General features: G+C 50.1%; 1 protein-coding gene across 6 annotated transcripts in view; it reads left to right on the top strand.

Moving 5' to 3' along the window:
* Zcchc14 (zinc finger CCHC-type containing 14) overlaps positions 1-16231 on the top strand; it is a 55933-nt gene that overhangs the window by 36515 nt on the left and 3187 nt on the right. For all 6 annotated transcript variants that reach the window (XR_009379411.1, XM_059263891.1, XM_059263892.1 and 3 more), the window contains exons 4-12: positions 7494-7565; positions 9034-9143; positions 10199-10293; positions 10373-10427; positions 10905-11187; positions 12795-12886; positions 13427-13554; positions 14442-14582; positions 14673-16133. Coding sequence is in view for 5 of the 6 variants with exons in the window: in XM_059263891.1 (XP_059119874.1) it covers positions 7494-7565; positions 9034-9143; positions 10199-10293; positions 10373-10427; positions 10905-11187; positions 12795-12886; positions 13427-13554; positions 14442-14582; positions 14673-16133 (2437 nt within the window). In the remaining variant the exon portion in view is untranslated. The remainder of the gene's footprint in view (positions 1-7493; positions 7566-9033; positions 9144-10198; positions 10294-10372; positions 10428-10904; positions 11188-12794; positions 12887-13426; positions 13555-14441; positions 14583-14672; positions 16134-16231) is intronic.

Genomic DNA, 16231 nt, shown 5'->3' on the forward strand with positions numbered 1-16231 from the left:
CAGACCTTCATCAGAACTCAGTTCTGGCTGACTCCAGCTTTTACTGTGTGTGTGTTCGCAGGATATAGTTTTTAACCTTGTGGTCCAAGATGGCAGTGGGCCGGATGCAAACTAGAGAGGAGGGACATGCTCAGGAGCAGCTAGAAGAGCTTCCACTTACATTTTGTTGACAAGAATTCAGGTTCTTGGTCTCACTTTATCTGCAAAGGAAACTGGGAAATGCATTGCTGGTTCGTATCAGGGTTTTGTTACCCACCTGGCCTGGCAAGTTAGATATTTCTTAGACTCTGTCTTCAGACATGGACAGATTGTGAGAATCTGCCCTGGCAGTACTGGGAAGTCCACTCAGAAGACACTCTTGTTTAGTACTGTGTGTGAGTCAGGGCTGTTTTTCTAGAGGTGCTGTGTGTTGAGAATCCTTTGTACCACAGGTAGGGTCTTTTCTGAACACAAGGAGAACCTTGGTATATGTTCTGGAGGCTGTTGACTGGTAGGTAACCCTGTAGCACCATGGACCCACCAAGCCCCCAGTGCTCAAGGTAGTGGGCAGCAGGTTTTACAGGACCCTGGACATGCTGTGGTAGCTAGCTACACACCTGGAAGCCTGGTGTCTCGTGGTGGTTGAGGATGTGTTCACAAGTCACTCCTTTCTGTCTGTCTGTGTTGCTCTAGTTTATCTGAGAGGGATGTTCTGTTTGTAGAGATGATGTGCAATGGCGCCATCCTGGGAGCCAGCTTTGCTTCTGCCAGTCTGTCACAGTGGGCTCGGATCCCTCTGTCTTCAGTGCAGCTTCTGTGGGCTTTGGTGACATGGTTCCCAGAACTGCCTACAGCTTTTCCACATAGAGGTGGATGTTGGTAATACAGCAGCTGCCTGACCTCTTCTGGAAGGAGGAACTCTTACCAGAGAGGGGAAGAGTAGTTGTTGCTGTATGTTGAGGACAGAGCAGCCAAGGTTCAAGAGGTGCAGTGTAGCTGTGCTGGAGCAGATTTGCTTGGTGCTCATCCAGTGACTCATCAGTGCCACAAGACCAGAGATGCTTTCTGCCCAGAGGGCTGAACTGGTAGGCTTCCTAGGGAACTGGCTCAAGGAAGACAGGTTAGCTTGGAAGAGACACCTGCCCTAGACCTCCCTCACAGGTGTTCAATCAGAAATGACCAGAGACCTGACTGGAAGGCAGAAGCTATAAAGCTTCCAGAAGAAAACAGAGAAAAGCTGGGCAGTGGGTGGCACACAGCTTTAATCCCAGTACTGGGGAGGCAGAGGCAGGTGGACCTCTGAGTTTGAGGCCAGTCTGGTCTACAGAGCGAGTTTCAGGACAGCCAAGCCTACACAGAGAAACCCTGTCTCAAAAAACCAGAGGTGGAGGGGAGAGGGAAGAGGAGAAGGGAGAGAGAAGGGAAGGGGGAGGGGGAGAGAGGAGGGGAGCAGAAGAGAGGAAAGAGAGAGGGGGGAGAGGGAGGAGAGGAGAGGAGAGGGGAAGCTTTGGGAAACAAACTAGCGAAAGGCTTCACAGCCCAGTGCTAAAGTGTGCTCTATAAAAGCTGCAGCTAGTAGATAGGACTGCTATCCTCTGTAAAGCTGTTGTCTAGGGCTCTGAAAAGAATGGGTGGACTAGCCATAAGGCAGGAAGAGTTGATACCCAAAGTCTACAAAGAGCTCTCAGAGCTCAGTTATAAAAACACGGGCTGGAGAGATGGCTCAGAGGTTAAGAACACTGGCTGCTTTTCCAGAGGTCTGAGTTCAGTTTCCGGCAACCACATGGTGGCTCACAACCATCTATAATGAGATCTGGTGCCCTCTTCTGGCTTGCAGGCATACATGCAGACAGAACACTGTATACATAATAAATAAATAAATAAATCTTTTTAAAAAATGCAATCAGCTAGGCGATGGTGGTGCAGCCTTTAATCCCAGCACTTGGGAGATAGGCAGGCAGATCTCTGTGAGTCTGAGGACAGCCTGGTCTACAGAGTGAGTAGAAAAATAAAGAAAGGAGAGGAGGGAGAAAGAAAGAGGGGAGAGGGAGAGGGAGAGAGAGAGAGAATAAATTGGCAAATGATTTGGACAGAGTACCAAGAAAAAGGCATGGCTGGTAGTGGTAGTGAGCATGTGTGGAAAGGTGTGCCAGCAGCCTCATAGCTGGGGCACAATGTTAAAGCACTATGGAAGAGCTCTTGCCTATGGGAAGGGCTCACATGAGGAAAGCTGGCCGTATTTGATTACTTGATTTGTTAAGACTGGAATTCTGTGTGCTTTTGCTGCTGGGAGCGGGGGGTGGGGGGGTAGGGGGTGGGGGAATGGCATACTGGGCAAAGGGACTCCTCAGTGCAGCCTTTGAACCCACATCTGCTGTAGACCCTCCTTTACTTGTGTGCTGCACAACTTTGTTTGTGATGCTTCAGGATGCAAGATGAATGGTGTGAGTATTTGCCCTAGGAACCTGGGTCCCCAGGGCTGTACTGTCCACGGTGAAACACCGCTCAAGAGAGGGGCACAGAGAGGCACAGTGACTCACACTCTCCTCAAACAGGTGTATGCTGTGCAAGCCAGTCCTATGAAATAGAATATAATAGATATAAACTACAATTCTATAAAATGCAAACTACTCCCTGGTGAGGGAGCATGTCAGAAAGCTTCTATGGAAAGAGTGAAAGTCTGCTGAGGGTCTAGGGGTGATGTGCTCAACTGTCCTGAGTGGGAGATGTGTCACAGGTGCCACAACATCCGATCACACACTTGGATGTGGCTTACCATCAACTACAATCGAAGGTGAACATCTTTGTCTTACTTCTTGATAGACTCTAAGGTTTTGCTGTGTACCCCAGGCTGGCTTTGAGTATGCCATTTTTGGCTTCAGCCTCCCAAGTGTGGCTTACCGTACTTGGTATCAAAATCTTAAAATTTTGTTTGAGAATCAAAGTACTCCACAGACTAGTGGAGTAGAATAGAAAATGGTGAGAACAGTAAGTAAAAGCAATAGCTGCTTCACTGTGAGTTGAGCGCTGGACAGCTGAAGTGTCTGTTGGGCTCTGTGTGCTTAGGGAGAAGCCCAGAACTTCCTGCCCATCCTCATCTTTTGTGGTTCTCTAGATTCCATTCGATGGCTGCCAGTGTATCGTAGTTAGGATTTCTTTCTTTCTTTCTTTCTTTCTTTTTTTTTTTTTTTTTTGGGGGGGGGTGGGTTTCAAGACAGGGTTTCTCTGTGTAGTTTTGCACCTTTCCTGGAACTAGCTTTGTAGACCAGGCTGGCCTCAAACTCACAGAGATCCGCCTGGCTCTGCCTCCTGAGTGTTGGGATTAAAGGCATGCGCCACCACTGCCTGGCTCGTAGTTAGGATTTCTATTGCTGTGATAAACACCATGACCAAAGAAAGCAACTTCAGAAGGAAAAGGTGAAAAGGTTTATTTCAGCTCATAGCTCTCAGGTTATACTCTAAGGGAAGTGAGGACAGGAACTCAAGACAGATACCAGAGACAGGAACTGAAGCAGAGGCCATGAAAGAATATTGCTTACTGGCTGCTCCCCGTGGGTTGCTCAGCCTGCTTGCTTATAGAACCCAGGACCATCTACCCAGGGGTGACACCATCCAGCAGTGTGCTGGGCCCTCCCCCATAAATCATTAACCAAGAAAATGCACTAGAGACTTGCCTACAAGCCAGTCTGCTGGAGTCACTTTCTCAGTTGAGGTTCGTTCTTCCCAAAATTACTCTAGCTTGTGTTGAGTTGACAAAAATCTGATGAGAACACAGTGTTTCCCAGCACTGGGTTACTGGATGGAGGCACTCAAGCCCCTGCTGCAGACAGGTGTGAATCTTCCTGCTCTTTTCCAGAGAGTTAGTGTTATTTTTGCTGCAACTGCACTTGCTAGGCCTGAGGAGATCCAGCCAGAGTTGCAGGAAGCAGATGGGGGGGGGGGGTGTCTGAAGAAAGTCAACTAACAGACTCTTCAGAAGCTTGCTCCCTACACCTGACGGTGTGCTGGAGGAACAGTGGAGGGGTGCCATTTCGGAAGCATGGTAACTGAGACTTTGTCTTGGGTTCCAGGACACCGCTGTACAGTGCACCCCTCAAAAGGCATTGCAGTTACTGGTCTGTTGTGTCTTGTCTTAGAAAGTTTATTTTCAGTTGAGAGCATTCTTTACTAGCCAGACAAGGTGGTACTGCCTGCACATGACTATAGGGTGACCGGGCAACACAGGCCAGCCAATACTGAGCCTGATGCTTTTCTGACTCACTCGGGTCTGTTCTCTTAGAGTTGTGGTTTTGTTTTGTTTGTTTTTAAGCAAAGTGTCTTTGTGTAGCCTACTAGGCAGGACTGGAATTTTTCATCCTATCTCAGCATGGGGTTATAGGAATTGTCAAGAGTTTTGGAGTTAGATGTGTGAACTACTGCCCTTACTGAGTCATCTATTTTTAAGAGTGTTGTAGGATCTTAGCCAGGCGGCGGTGGCATACGCCTTTAATCCCAGCACTCGGGAAGCAGAGCCAGGTGGATCTCTGAGTTCGAGGCCAGCTTGGTCTACAGAGTGAGAGATCCAGGACAGGCACAAAAACTACACAGAGAAACCTTGTCTCGAAAAACCAAAAAAGAAAGGAAGGAAGGAAGGGAGAGAGGGAGGGAGGGAGGAAAAGAAGGAAGAAAGGAAGGAAGGAAGGAAGAAAAAAGTGTGGCAGGGTCTTAAGGATTAGCCAGGCAATACCATTTTGATGTTTCCTGTTGGAGGTGTCTCATCTTTGCCCCACCCCACCCCCTGGTGGTTGATAATGGGCTGGCCAAGTTTTTTGTTCCTTCTTTTTTTTTCTTTTTCTTTCTTTTTTTTTAAATAGTCATCTTGGTTTTTTTTTTTTTTTTTTTTTTGGTTTTTCGAGACAGGGTTTCTCTGTGTAGCTTTGCGCCTTTCCTGGAACTCACTTTGGAGACCAGGCTGGCCTCGAACTCACAAAGATCCGCCTGCCTCTGCCTCCCGAGTGCTGGGATTAAAGGCGTGCGCCACCACCGCCCGGCCCTTCTTTTTCTTTCTTTTTTTCTTTTTCGTTCTTTTTTTTTTTTTTTTTTTTTTTTGAGACAGGGTCTCTCTATGTAGTCTTGACTGTCTGTGTAGACCAGGCTGGCCTTGAACTCATAGAGACCCTCCTGCCTCTGCCTCCTGAGTGCTAGGGTTTAAGGAGTATGCCATCATGCCTGTCCTAGCCATAGCTTTCCTGAGGGATATGGGAGCATGCTTACCTGGTTTCACTCTGGCTGGATCTCTGGCAGCCTCAGTGTCTCCAGCCAAAGGTTTTAGACTTCTGGAAGAGTCTTGGTGTCACCTGCCTCATCCATCTTAGAGGATTCAGTCTTCCCTGGCATCATGTCTCTGCTCAGCTTCTCTGGTTTTTAGTGTGGATGTTTGGAGGTTTATTTGCTTTGGGCTATCCTCCAGATCCTTCCCTGGGGCCTGTGCTGCGTGCTGTGCCAGACCATTGCTCGCCACCATTGCCTCAGCCAAGCTCTTCTTTCTGTTCTTGGCATCAAGTCCCTTGAGAATGTGGATTGCAGGCCTTCATCCTCCGTGCTGTTTTTCCTTAAGATGGCTGGGAGTTTGGGAAGAGTAGGGGATCTTACAAGGTACCTTGTAGGCTGGGTGGGGCCAATCTGCCCAGCACCTGGCTGGTACAGAAGAAAGCACATGCCATTTTGGTGGCTCTAGACAAAGGTGCTGCATGTGAATAGGAAATGAGGTTGCATTTGGAGCTTCCCTGAGCCTGTGTGTTGCTCATTTCTTGTGTGATGAAAGATTCAAGTCAGCCACAGTATGGCTCTGCAGCTCTTGGAGGAAGTAATTGGTGCAGTGTGCCTCAACTTTCCTGCAGTACCTGCTGGTGGAGTGGGAAGGAATGGGCTCCTGGAGGAGGGTGGCAGATGCCAGCTCTGATTGGATGCATTAACGTCTCCATGCCTTTGTGGTGGCCTGTCTTCCTCCAGTACCTTGTGTTGTGTGGAGAGTGAGTGAGGCCAGTGCAGCCTTGGACCCTGGCCAAAGCTAGGCAACTTGGAAGTGGACTAGATCCCTGAGACTAGGCTGTGAATCTCCCACTCTGTGTTCTGGGCTGTGAGAAACTCAGGAACACACACAGGGCAAGCCATGCCATGGCAGGGGTTAGACTGTTCTTTCAGCATGGCTGTCGTACTGCCCTTGTCTGACTGGGCTTTGTGCTTTCCTTGGGTCAGATGTGGGGAAAAAAGACTCCTGCTAGAAACAGATTGCCAGCTGTCTCTACTCAAGGCTCTGGGTGACTCAGTCTTCAGTTTTCAATCTGGGATATCAGGGTTGATGTGGCCCAAACTGAGGAACCCCAGCTTTGTGGGAGGGTTGGAAGCCAAGCAGCACTGAGGTATCTTTCTACAAAGTGCACACAAGTTGGGATGGAAGCCACACTCCTAGCAGCAGGGTAGCTCAGCGACTGTAGTTGCCTCACCTGTGAAGTCATGGGGTTGTCTTCTCTCCATTTGCTGTGGCTTTGGGAGAGCTGCCACACACTGCTGATGGTGAAGCATGCAGATCCATGTGCATCTCACAGATGAGAGGAACATGATTGAGCCCTCCCAGGTCAGGGCTGTCTCAGCCACACAGGGAAGGGATTAGGGGCTTGGCATCTTGTGCTCTTGCCTCCACACCATGGTAAATGTGATGTGTCCCTTTTGGGCAATGACTTCTGAGTTTTAGCAAAATTTGTGTGTTAGGATCTCCCAGTTGGCCTAGACTTCATGCCTCCTATCTTTGCCTTTCTAAGTGGGTTCATGTTGTCCTTTGCACATGTTGCCACTACCCCCCTCCCCCCCCAAAAAAAAACCCCACACATATACACCTGAGAAGTAGCTGCATTCGGGCTGCATAGCACTGTTGTGAGCAGTAGGCTTGTTGCATTCAAGAAGGGATGACAGGAGAGCTCAGCCAGTGCCAGGAGCTTTGTGAAGTCACAAGATGATGCTGGCCCCAGTGCCATGGGCTAAAGTAAGTATTAAGCCCACAGGCATGTGCAGCTTCTGCCTCCAAGCCCTGCTCACCTCTCAGACTCTCTTGGCCTGGTGCAGCCCTCCTGTGGAGGACCTCTCCCGTTCCACGTTTGTCATCTGCCTGAGGGCCCAAGCTAGGCCTGGGCTCATGTTTTCACATAGCCACAGCAACTGTGTGGCACAGACACCTGCTTCCAGAGGAAAAGGGTGATTTCTGGTGACTTGATGCTCTGTCCAGAGTCACATGCATCATGCAGAGAAGGAAGCATACCTGGTGCACATGGGTACTTGGATGGCAGAGATGCCCTAGGAGTGGCCCCCATGCCCTAGTGACTTGGAATGGACTTGGAATATATGACTTTTGTCTTCTTAGCAAGTCAGGAGTGTGAGTGTACCATTCACTAGGCAGTAGTTACTAGCTGTGGGCCCTAGGCAGTTGGAATCTGAGTATGTGGTATCTGTTTGTTAAGACTTGTATATTTGTTTTTAAGGTCTTATGGTCTGATTCTTCAATAACATCAGTAACCAAGTCTTCCTCAGAAGTGACTGAATTTATTTCAAAGGTAAGGTGACCAAGGGCTCTTCAAGCAGTGAAAACTACGTGGTGCAGTGATACCAGTGGCTTCTATCCTTGACCTAGTCGTGACGGCCAGCAGAGAGGTTCTGGGATCACAAGCATGAGCCACCCCACCTAATTTATCTCTTGACAGCATTGACAGTAGTCTCCCTGTCCCTGTATTTTCTCATGTCTTTGAAATTTTTATTTCAATTTTTTTTTCAAATTTTTATTATATAGGCATTATGTTTGGAAGGCTGCAGAATCTGTGGAAACAGTAGTCGTGCCTATAGTGGGTACTCGTCTCCTGCTAGGCCATCAGTGAGGTCCCAGCAGGGTCAGTGTAGACAGGAGTGGCTGGCCCTGGACATGACTGTAACCTCTTTGATGGGCTGCTGCTTCCTGGGTCTTGAGCTGCCAGAGCTTTGCTTAACACTCAGCTTTCAGCTGTCCCAATACACTGGAGGGCTTTTCCTGTTGTATCCTCTCTCAAGGACAGGCTGCCAATGCCCATTACCTGGTGCTAGACTTACGGAAGGGCGAGAGAAGGATTCTCCACTCTTCTATCCTGGTCGTGATCCTAGACACAGGGCTGTTGTGCCTGGGTTTTGGAGGCTAGACTTTGTCATAACCTCAGCCCCTTCCCAGTAGTAGATGACCTCTGCTTGTGTGTTAAATAGGGTCCTGCACCCATGGAGTTTCATGAAAGTCCTTGCTCCAGGGCCAGAAGATGTTTGCTTTTCTCTTCCACCCAAAGCACTTCTTGCCTAAGAAACTGAGGTCTTTTTTATACATTGGGCCAGGAACATATCATGTTCCAGTTTCTCCCCTAAAGACTAAGAACCTTTGCCTTAGAGATAAGGCCCTGGGAGTTTAGATCTGTTCCCAGGGTACTTGTGCCTGAAAAGTCTAGCACCAGGTAATGGGCATTGGCAGCCTGTCCTTGAGAGAGGATACAACAGGAAGAGCCCTCCAGTGTATTGGGACAGCTGAAAGCTGAGTGTTAAGCAAAGCTCTGGCAGCTCAAGACCCAGGAAGCAGCAGCCCGTCAAAGATGTTACAATCATGTCCAGAGCCAGCCATTCCTGTCCACACTGACCCTGCTAGGACCTCACTGCTGGCCTAGCATAAATGGCCCAGGGGGATATATCCATCTTATCCCATCTGTGCTGACCATAGTATGGCATCAAAGAGTCTTTGAATTTTCTTTGTAGTCCTGGTCCCTGTTCGGCTTCTGGTCAGGAACTGGCCCTGTGGCTCAAACTATGTAAGACTCAGGGATAGTTAGGATGAGTAGATTGTGGGGTATCTCCTGCCTGTGGTGGGGTGTCTTACATGTGTATAGAACCTAAGCAGCTGGAAAGGTCCAAACTGTCCTACCACAGATGTTCCGGAGGCCCCTTGTCAAGCCCCTGTGGCAAGGCAAGGTTCTGGTGTTCTGTGGAGACGACCTTCTGCCTTGTCTTTTCTTTCAGTTATCCCAGCTCTATCCTGAAGAGAACTTGGACAAACTCATTCCTTGCTTGGCTGGCCCAGATTCCTTCTATGTGGAGCGCAACCATGTGGATTTGGAAGCAGGTCTGAGGTAAGTAAGGCTCTTGGCTAGGTGGCTGTGACTGCTCTGGTCTTTCCTTTATCTCCAGGACTATTTGTTAGAAGAGTTTGAAGGATATGGACAACCTCAGGGTGAGTTGAGGATGAGGTGAAGGAATCAAAAGCTTGTGCCGTGTGGGGTTTTGCTGTCCTTGTGAGATGATATGAGCAATCAGCTGTGTCGTGTGGTTAAAGCTGAAGCTGTGGCTGGGTGGTGGTGGTGGTGGTGCAGCACACCTTTACTCCCAGCAAGCACTCAGGAGGCAGAGGCAGGCAGATCTCTGTGAGTTCGAGGCCAGTCTGGTCTACAGAATGAGTTCCAGGACACCCAGGGCTACACAGAGAAATCCTGTCTCAGGGAAAAGAAGAATCTGAAGCTTGTCAGATTGAAAATAGGTTCTCTGAATCTTCAGTCGTGGCCCACACATGGTCCATGCAGTACTGAGGCTCACTAGTTCTGTTCTGTTGTTTGGAGACTGGGGATGACCTTGAATTTGTAATCCTCCTGTTTCCACCTCCCAAGGACGGATCAAAGTGTGCCCCAGTATACACAGTTGATGTGGTTTAAGGATGGAACCCAGGGCTTCATGTATGTTGGATAAAAACTCACCAACTGAGCCACAGCTATGGCCTCTTGCTGGTTCTCTAGTGTGTAAGAGGTCATGGTCCTCTCTGAGCCCTGGGACCAATGTCTTCACATTGTGACTTAGTTGGGGCAGACTCAGGAGCACTACGGTTCCAGTGCTCATGTCACAGACTCTTGAGTCACTCGCTGTTAGAGACGAGAAGGGACTTGAAGGGAACTATATAAGATGAGTAAAAGCAAGACAAGTATCAGGCTGTAGGACTAGCTTGTTTTTTCTCTAATTCTCCTTCTCTTGGGTAAAGTTTTCAGATTTTCCCACTGTTTGTGTGTGTGTGTGTGTGTGTGTGTGTGTGTGTGAGAGAGAGAGAGAGAGAGAGAGAGAGAGAGAGAGAGAGAGAGAGAGAGAGGAGAGAGAGAGGAGAGAGACTTCAGTGCTGACAAGCTGCTGTGTTATTCCCCAGGTACTTGGCTTCCATACCTTCACACACACTGAAACATGACCACGTTAGGAAGTTCTTCAGCACTTCGTCTCCCACCCAACAGCTCCAAAGTCCAAGTAAGTTTGTGAAATGGTTAAAAAATAAAGTTATATTATTGTCTGTCAGTTTCTATGACACTTTTCTTCTACTTTGTAGGTCCTGGCAACCCCTCCCTTCCTAAAGTAGGTGCCATGATGGGCGTGTCTGGGAGGTGAGTGGTCCTCTCTAGCCAGCATGGCCAGCAAACTGCCTCCTCCTATGTAGCTGTCTGCTCAACCTATATCTTGGATAATAATAGGAGAGGAATTGGGTAGAAAGAATCCAGTTTTGGGCTTCCCAGTTTCATGTTTTTTTCACAGTGCTGAGTAGCTTGTTTTAACTCATGATTTATGGGTATCATCTTGTTTTTTAGAAGTGACAGACACCAGGTAGCTCAGCTGAATCTCTGGTGCACATGGACACACACAGCATGTGCACACAGAAGTGTCCCTGTGGGCACTGCCTTGTGAGGAGGGAAGTTGTGATGGGGGTGATAGTAGACAGGACACTGATTAGGCTCAAGTGTGCCATGAGCTGAACACCAGATGCCCTAAGGGAGTAGGTGCCAGCATGAGATACCTCTAACCTCCTGGTGCCAGCTGGCAGTCTGTAGAGCAGTGCCTGTACTCTATTGTCCCCTGTCCTGCAGGCCTGTGTGTGGAGTGGCCGGCATTCCATCCTCGCAGAGCAGCGCCCAGCACCACCTGCCACACTCGGCCAGTGCATCTGCTTCCCTGCCCCACTGCTCCCACACAGGGGGGACAGGCTCGGCACTGGCTTACCGGACCCAAGTGGACAACTCGCCTACCATCCTGATGCCCTCTAGTCTGCAGGCCCCTCAGCCCCAGGAGCAAAATGGGATTTTAGACTGGCTTAGGAAGCTGCGTTTGCACAAGTATTACCCCGTCTTTAAACAGCTCACCATGGAGAAGGTATGTTGGCTACTCAGAGGGTCACACTCTCCAGTGTTCGTCTGTAGCCTGTGCCATGTCCTCATTCCTAGGGGTGTCAAGAACTTGGGTGGTGATCATATAGCTTGGTGTTAGAGGGGACCAAGATTTCACCCCCAGGCTGCCTGAAGCCAAAACAAACCAAAGCAGGATTTGTCATAAACACATAGCTTTTCTAGATGTTTCAGGTCTTGACAAACCAGGGACTCTGTGACTTCAATTGGCTCCATCCCTCAAGCTGCTGTAGGCCAGTGCTCATTCAGATACCATTTTCTCCTCTTTGGAGCAGCTCCTGTGTAGCTCGAGCCTCCGTGTGGCCAGCTCACAGAGTCATTGCCTTGGACACAAGCAAGTGGGGCTCAGCCAAGGCTACATTGAACGGTTTGACATGGAGTCATGAAGAGAGGTGGCCTGCTCAGAGAGCAGTGTTTTAGTGGACAGTTTTGGTGTTTTCTAAACCTCAATGCCACTGGCTAAGCCAAATGACACCTGCACAAGGTGTTTGAAGTCTCAACTCCCCCTGCTGGACAAAATGGCTCTGTAATAGCTCCACACATCTAAAAGGCCACTGTTAAACCTGGAGATGGAGCTTTGGAGGTGGGGAAACACAGTGTTTCTGCTTGACATGCTGCTGCTGAGGGGCCCTGCATCTTTTTTTTTTTTTTTTTTTTTTTTTTTTTTTTGAGACAGGGTTTCTCTGTGTAGCCCTGGCTGGCCTGGAACTCACTTTGTAGACCTGGCTGGCCTCGAACTCACAGAGATCTGCCTGCCTCTGCCTCCAAAGTGCTGGGATTAAAGGCATGTGCCACCACTCACAGCTGGGTCCTTGAATCTTTTTGGTTTTTCAAGACAGGGTTTCTCTGTGTAGCTTTGTGCCTTTCCTGGAACTTACTTAGTAGCCCAGGCTGGCCTCGAACTCACAGAGATCTGCCTGGCTCTGCCTCCCGAGTGCTGGGATTAAAGGCGTGCGCCACCACCGCCCGGCCTGGGTCCTTGAATCTTAAGGACAAGAGATCCTCTTACATTGGTCATAATCAGTTTGAATTTTTCTACTCAGAATTATGATGAGATGTCTGAATCCCACAGCTGGCTGTGATGTGGTAAGCCACTTGTGTTGCCAGTTGTCCTGGGGCGTCAGGCCTGTGGGCTAGTTACCACTTTTTCTGGATAGTGCCTTCTTTCTAGATTATTTGGGTCCTTACCAAGCTACTGAAGGTTTGCCAAAAAGAATGGTCTTAAGGCAACTGTGCTTTGCTTCTGTGGGCAGAGGCTGGTGCACGCCAGTGAGACCTTCCCCAGAGTACAGGGGCAGCAACAGCCTTCAATTATAATAGTGGTTCAAACTGTCTGAGGTGTGCATGACTGGGGTGCAGGGACCAGAGGGCTGCAGGGTGCCTGTCAGCTGCACTTGTGGTGAGGTATAGAGGAGAGAGGTCACAGCTCTTTCAAGCAATGGGAAATGGTGTCCATATCCCTAGTCCATTGTTTGCTAGCCCTTTGATCTGTTACCCTGCACTCAGATCCAGGTTTGTTGGTTCCAGAGTCCTCATGGTCATCTCAGTAACTGTCCTTTGTTTGTCCTATGCAAGTTCCTGAGCCTTACTGAAGAAGATCTGAATAAATTTGAGTCCCTCACCATGGGAGCAAAGAAAAAGCTCAAGACGCAGTTGGAGCTGGAAAAGTAAGCATGAAATCATTTGATATATGCTGGGTGTTGGTGCCACACGTCTTTAATCCCAGCACTTGGGAGGCAGAGGCAGGTGGATCTCTGTGAGTTTGGGGCCAGCCTGGTCTACAGAGCTAGTTCAAGAACAGCGAGAACTACACGGAGAAATGCTGTCTCGAAAAAACAAAAACAAACAGAAAAAGAAAAAAGAAATTACTTAATGTGTGCTTTTCTGGGTGTGGCCACACTGCACTCCTAGCACTGAGGCTGAGGCAGGAGGATAGGGATTTGAGTTTGAGGTAACCTGGGCTACATAGTGAGACTGTGTCTCAAAACACCAAATCAACACAGAATAAATTGTGTTCATTTTAGTTTCTCATTTACCAAGCAGTGTTATAACCTGCAGGTTTTTAAATGCCAGGGTCTGGGTTACTTTCTTTCTTACCCAGTCCTCAGGTGATGTCCAACATCACCTGGGAGGACCTGCCTGGGAGGTGCACTGGAAACTGGAGTGTGGTGAAGGAGGAGCTTTCTGACTGTGCTTATCATTCACAGGGAGAAGTCAGAGAGACGGTGCCTCAACTCCTCAGCCCCATCCTTGGTCACCAGCAGTGGAGTGGCCCGAGTCACCCCCACCAGCCACGTGGGGCCTGTGCAGCCTGGGCGTAGCAGCCATGCTGCAGGTGTGTGAGGGCCTGTGGTTCAGATGTGTGGCGTGTGTACAGGTGTGGTATGGTATTCTTTTGGATCAGAATTAGACTTCAGATCACTCTTGTTTTTCATTTACAGGTTTTAAATGTTTACACTTAGTCTTCTTTATCCTGACTCTATAGTGTTTACTACAGGAAAGTATTGTATGGTTGGCCTTAGCTGCCAGACACTGATGCCCAGCCTCAGATTATTTGGGCAGCATTGTTAGACCTTGAACTCTCATGCTGTCAGGGGAAGCAAGATACAGTTCAGAGAGGTGAAAGGCCCTTGCCACGCAGGTGCCTGTCATGAACTGTAGGCTGGTGCCCTTTCTCTGACCACTGTTGTCCTTCCTGTCTTTCCATTGGAGACTTGAGAGGCTTAAGGGCTTGGGTTTTCAGCCTCCATCCTCCTCCTCTGCCCCTGTTCCCTGTACGTGGAAGAGGCTGGGGACATACAAGTTAGTGGCTGTGTTTTCCTGCAGGAAAGCACTGAGCATTGCTTTATTCATCAACAGAATGTGATGAATAGCAAGAGTCATGGCAGATGGGTAAGAAATAAATGTCCAGCTTGGACAATTCAGCCTGCTATAGGGAGCTTTCATGGCAGATAATGCAGTACTGTTCTGCACTCTTCAGGATGGAACAGGGCCCCCCACAGTGACTGGGCATCAACCTTGCAGTGTGATAGCCTGAGTCAGAAGTACCCCTTTGATCTGTCACCTAACAATATGGCCTTAAGTGGTTGGTTCAGTTTTCAAGATTCTTGGAGTGTAATCTGACCATGATTGGGGACCGTGGTTCCTAGTGTTCCTAGCAGGGTTCTTTTGCCTGTGGGCGAGTGCCATAGAGCTATTGACCTCTCCCTACCTTCTCCACAGAGCTGCGGGTGGAGGTGGAGCCACCGGCTCACCAGCTGCCCCGGGAAGGCAGCTCCTCTGAGTATTCCAGCTCTTCCTCTAGCCCCATGGGTGTGCAGGTGCGAGAGGAGAGTTCAGACAGCGCTGAGGAGAGCGAGAGACGTAAGACACCTGTGCTGTGGCCTGTTTCTGTCCCACCTTCTGAGCTCGCTCCTGGATGCACGCTGTGCTAACGGTCTTTTCCGTCCTCAGGTGTGGACATACATGTTGAGGGCACTGATAAGGAGAAGCCTGTGATGTTGCTGACTCACTTCCCATCCAGCTCTGCCAGACCCACGGCCCAGGTTCTGCCTGTGCAGAATGAGGCTGGCTCCAGCCCTGCAGGTCACCATCCCCTGCCCCCACAGCTGATGCCTGCAGCTTCACACCTGGCACCTGTCCGCATGCTGAACTCAGTGCACAAGTCGGACAGAGGCAGCACGGATGTGAAGCTCCTCTCATCCTCTGTCCACTCCCTTCTGTCCTTGGAAGAAAGGAACAAGGGGCCTGGCCCTAGAAGTGGCACAAAAGTAGACAAGAGCTTTGGTGGCCCTGTGCTGGACGCACTGCCCTCAGCGGCACCCCATCCGCCAGTACAGGTCCTCTCGGGCCTTGTAGAGAACAACTCTGTGTCACCCACGGTCTCCTTTGGTCCCCGGGCCAAAGTTGTGCATGCAGCCACACTGGACAGGGTGCTGAAGACAGCACAGCAGCCAGCCCTGACTGTGGAGACCAGCTCAGCCGCCACAGGGACACCGAGCACCGTCCTGCATGTGGCCCGGCCACCCATCAAGCTGCTGCTGTCCTCCTCCGTCCCTGCTGATGCTGCCATCTCTGGGCAGACTTCTTGCCCCAACAACGGGCAGATCAGCGTGCCCCCTGCAATAATCAACCCCCGGACTGCTCTGTATACAGCCAACACCAAAGTTGCCTTCTCTGCAGTGAGCAGTGTGCCTGTGGGCCCACTGCAGGGCAGCTTCTGCGCCAACAGCAACACTGCCTCCCCCAGCAGCCACCCCTCCACATCTTTTGCGAGCATGGCCACTCTGCCCAGTTGCCCTGCCCCCAGCTCCAGCCCTGCCCTCTCCTCTGTCCCTGAAAGCAGCTTCTACAGCGGCGGTGCTGGCAGCAGCTCCCCAGGAAACATTCCTGCCTCAAGTCAGAACCACCACCACCACCACCACCATCAGCAGCCTCCCGCACCCCCACAGCCTGCGCCGCCCCCACCTGGCTGCATTGTGTGCACGTCCTGTGGGTGCAGTGGCAGCTGTGGCTCCAGTGGCCTGACTGTCAGCTATGCCAACTACTTCCAGCACCCATTCTCTGGGCCATCCATGTTTACCTTCCCTTTCCTACCCTTCAGCCCCATGTGCAGCAACGGCTACGTCAGCACCCAGCAGTACGGGGGTGGCTCTGCCTTCCCTGTTGTGCACGCGCCCTACAGTGGCAGTGTGACTCCGGACCCCGTCCTAGGTGGGCAATCCACTTTTGCGGTGCCACCCATGCAGAACTTCATGGCTGGGACAGCAGGGGTGTACCAAACCCAAGGCCTGGTGGGCAGCACCAATGGCTCCAGTCACAAAAAGAGTGGAAATCTGTCCTGTTACAACTGTGGGGCTACTGGCCACCGTGCTCAGGATTGCAAGCAACCGTCCATGGACTTCAACCGGCAAGGTAAACATAGGGAGGTGCTGGATTTTCCTTGCTGTGCTGGTTGTGGCTCCTGGGAGAAGTACCCATGGCTGCTTGGCTTTTTGAAAACATAGTAAACT

This window comes from Peromyscus eremicus, chromosome 5 (genome assembly GCF_949786415.1).
Source record: "Peromyscus eremicus chromosome 5, PerEre_H2_v1, whole genome shotgun sequence".
NCBI lineage: Eukaryota > Metazoa > Chordata > Mammalia > Rodentia > Cricetidae > Peromyscus > Peromyscus eremicus.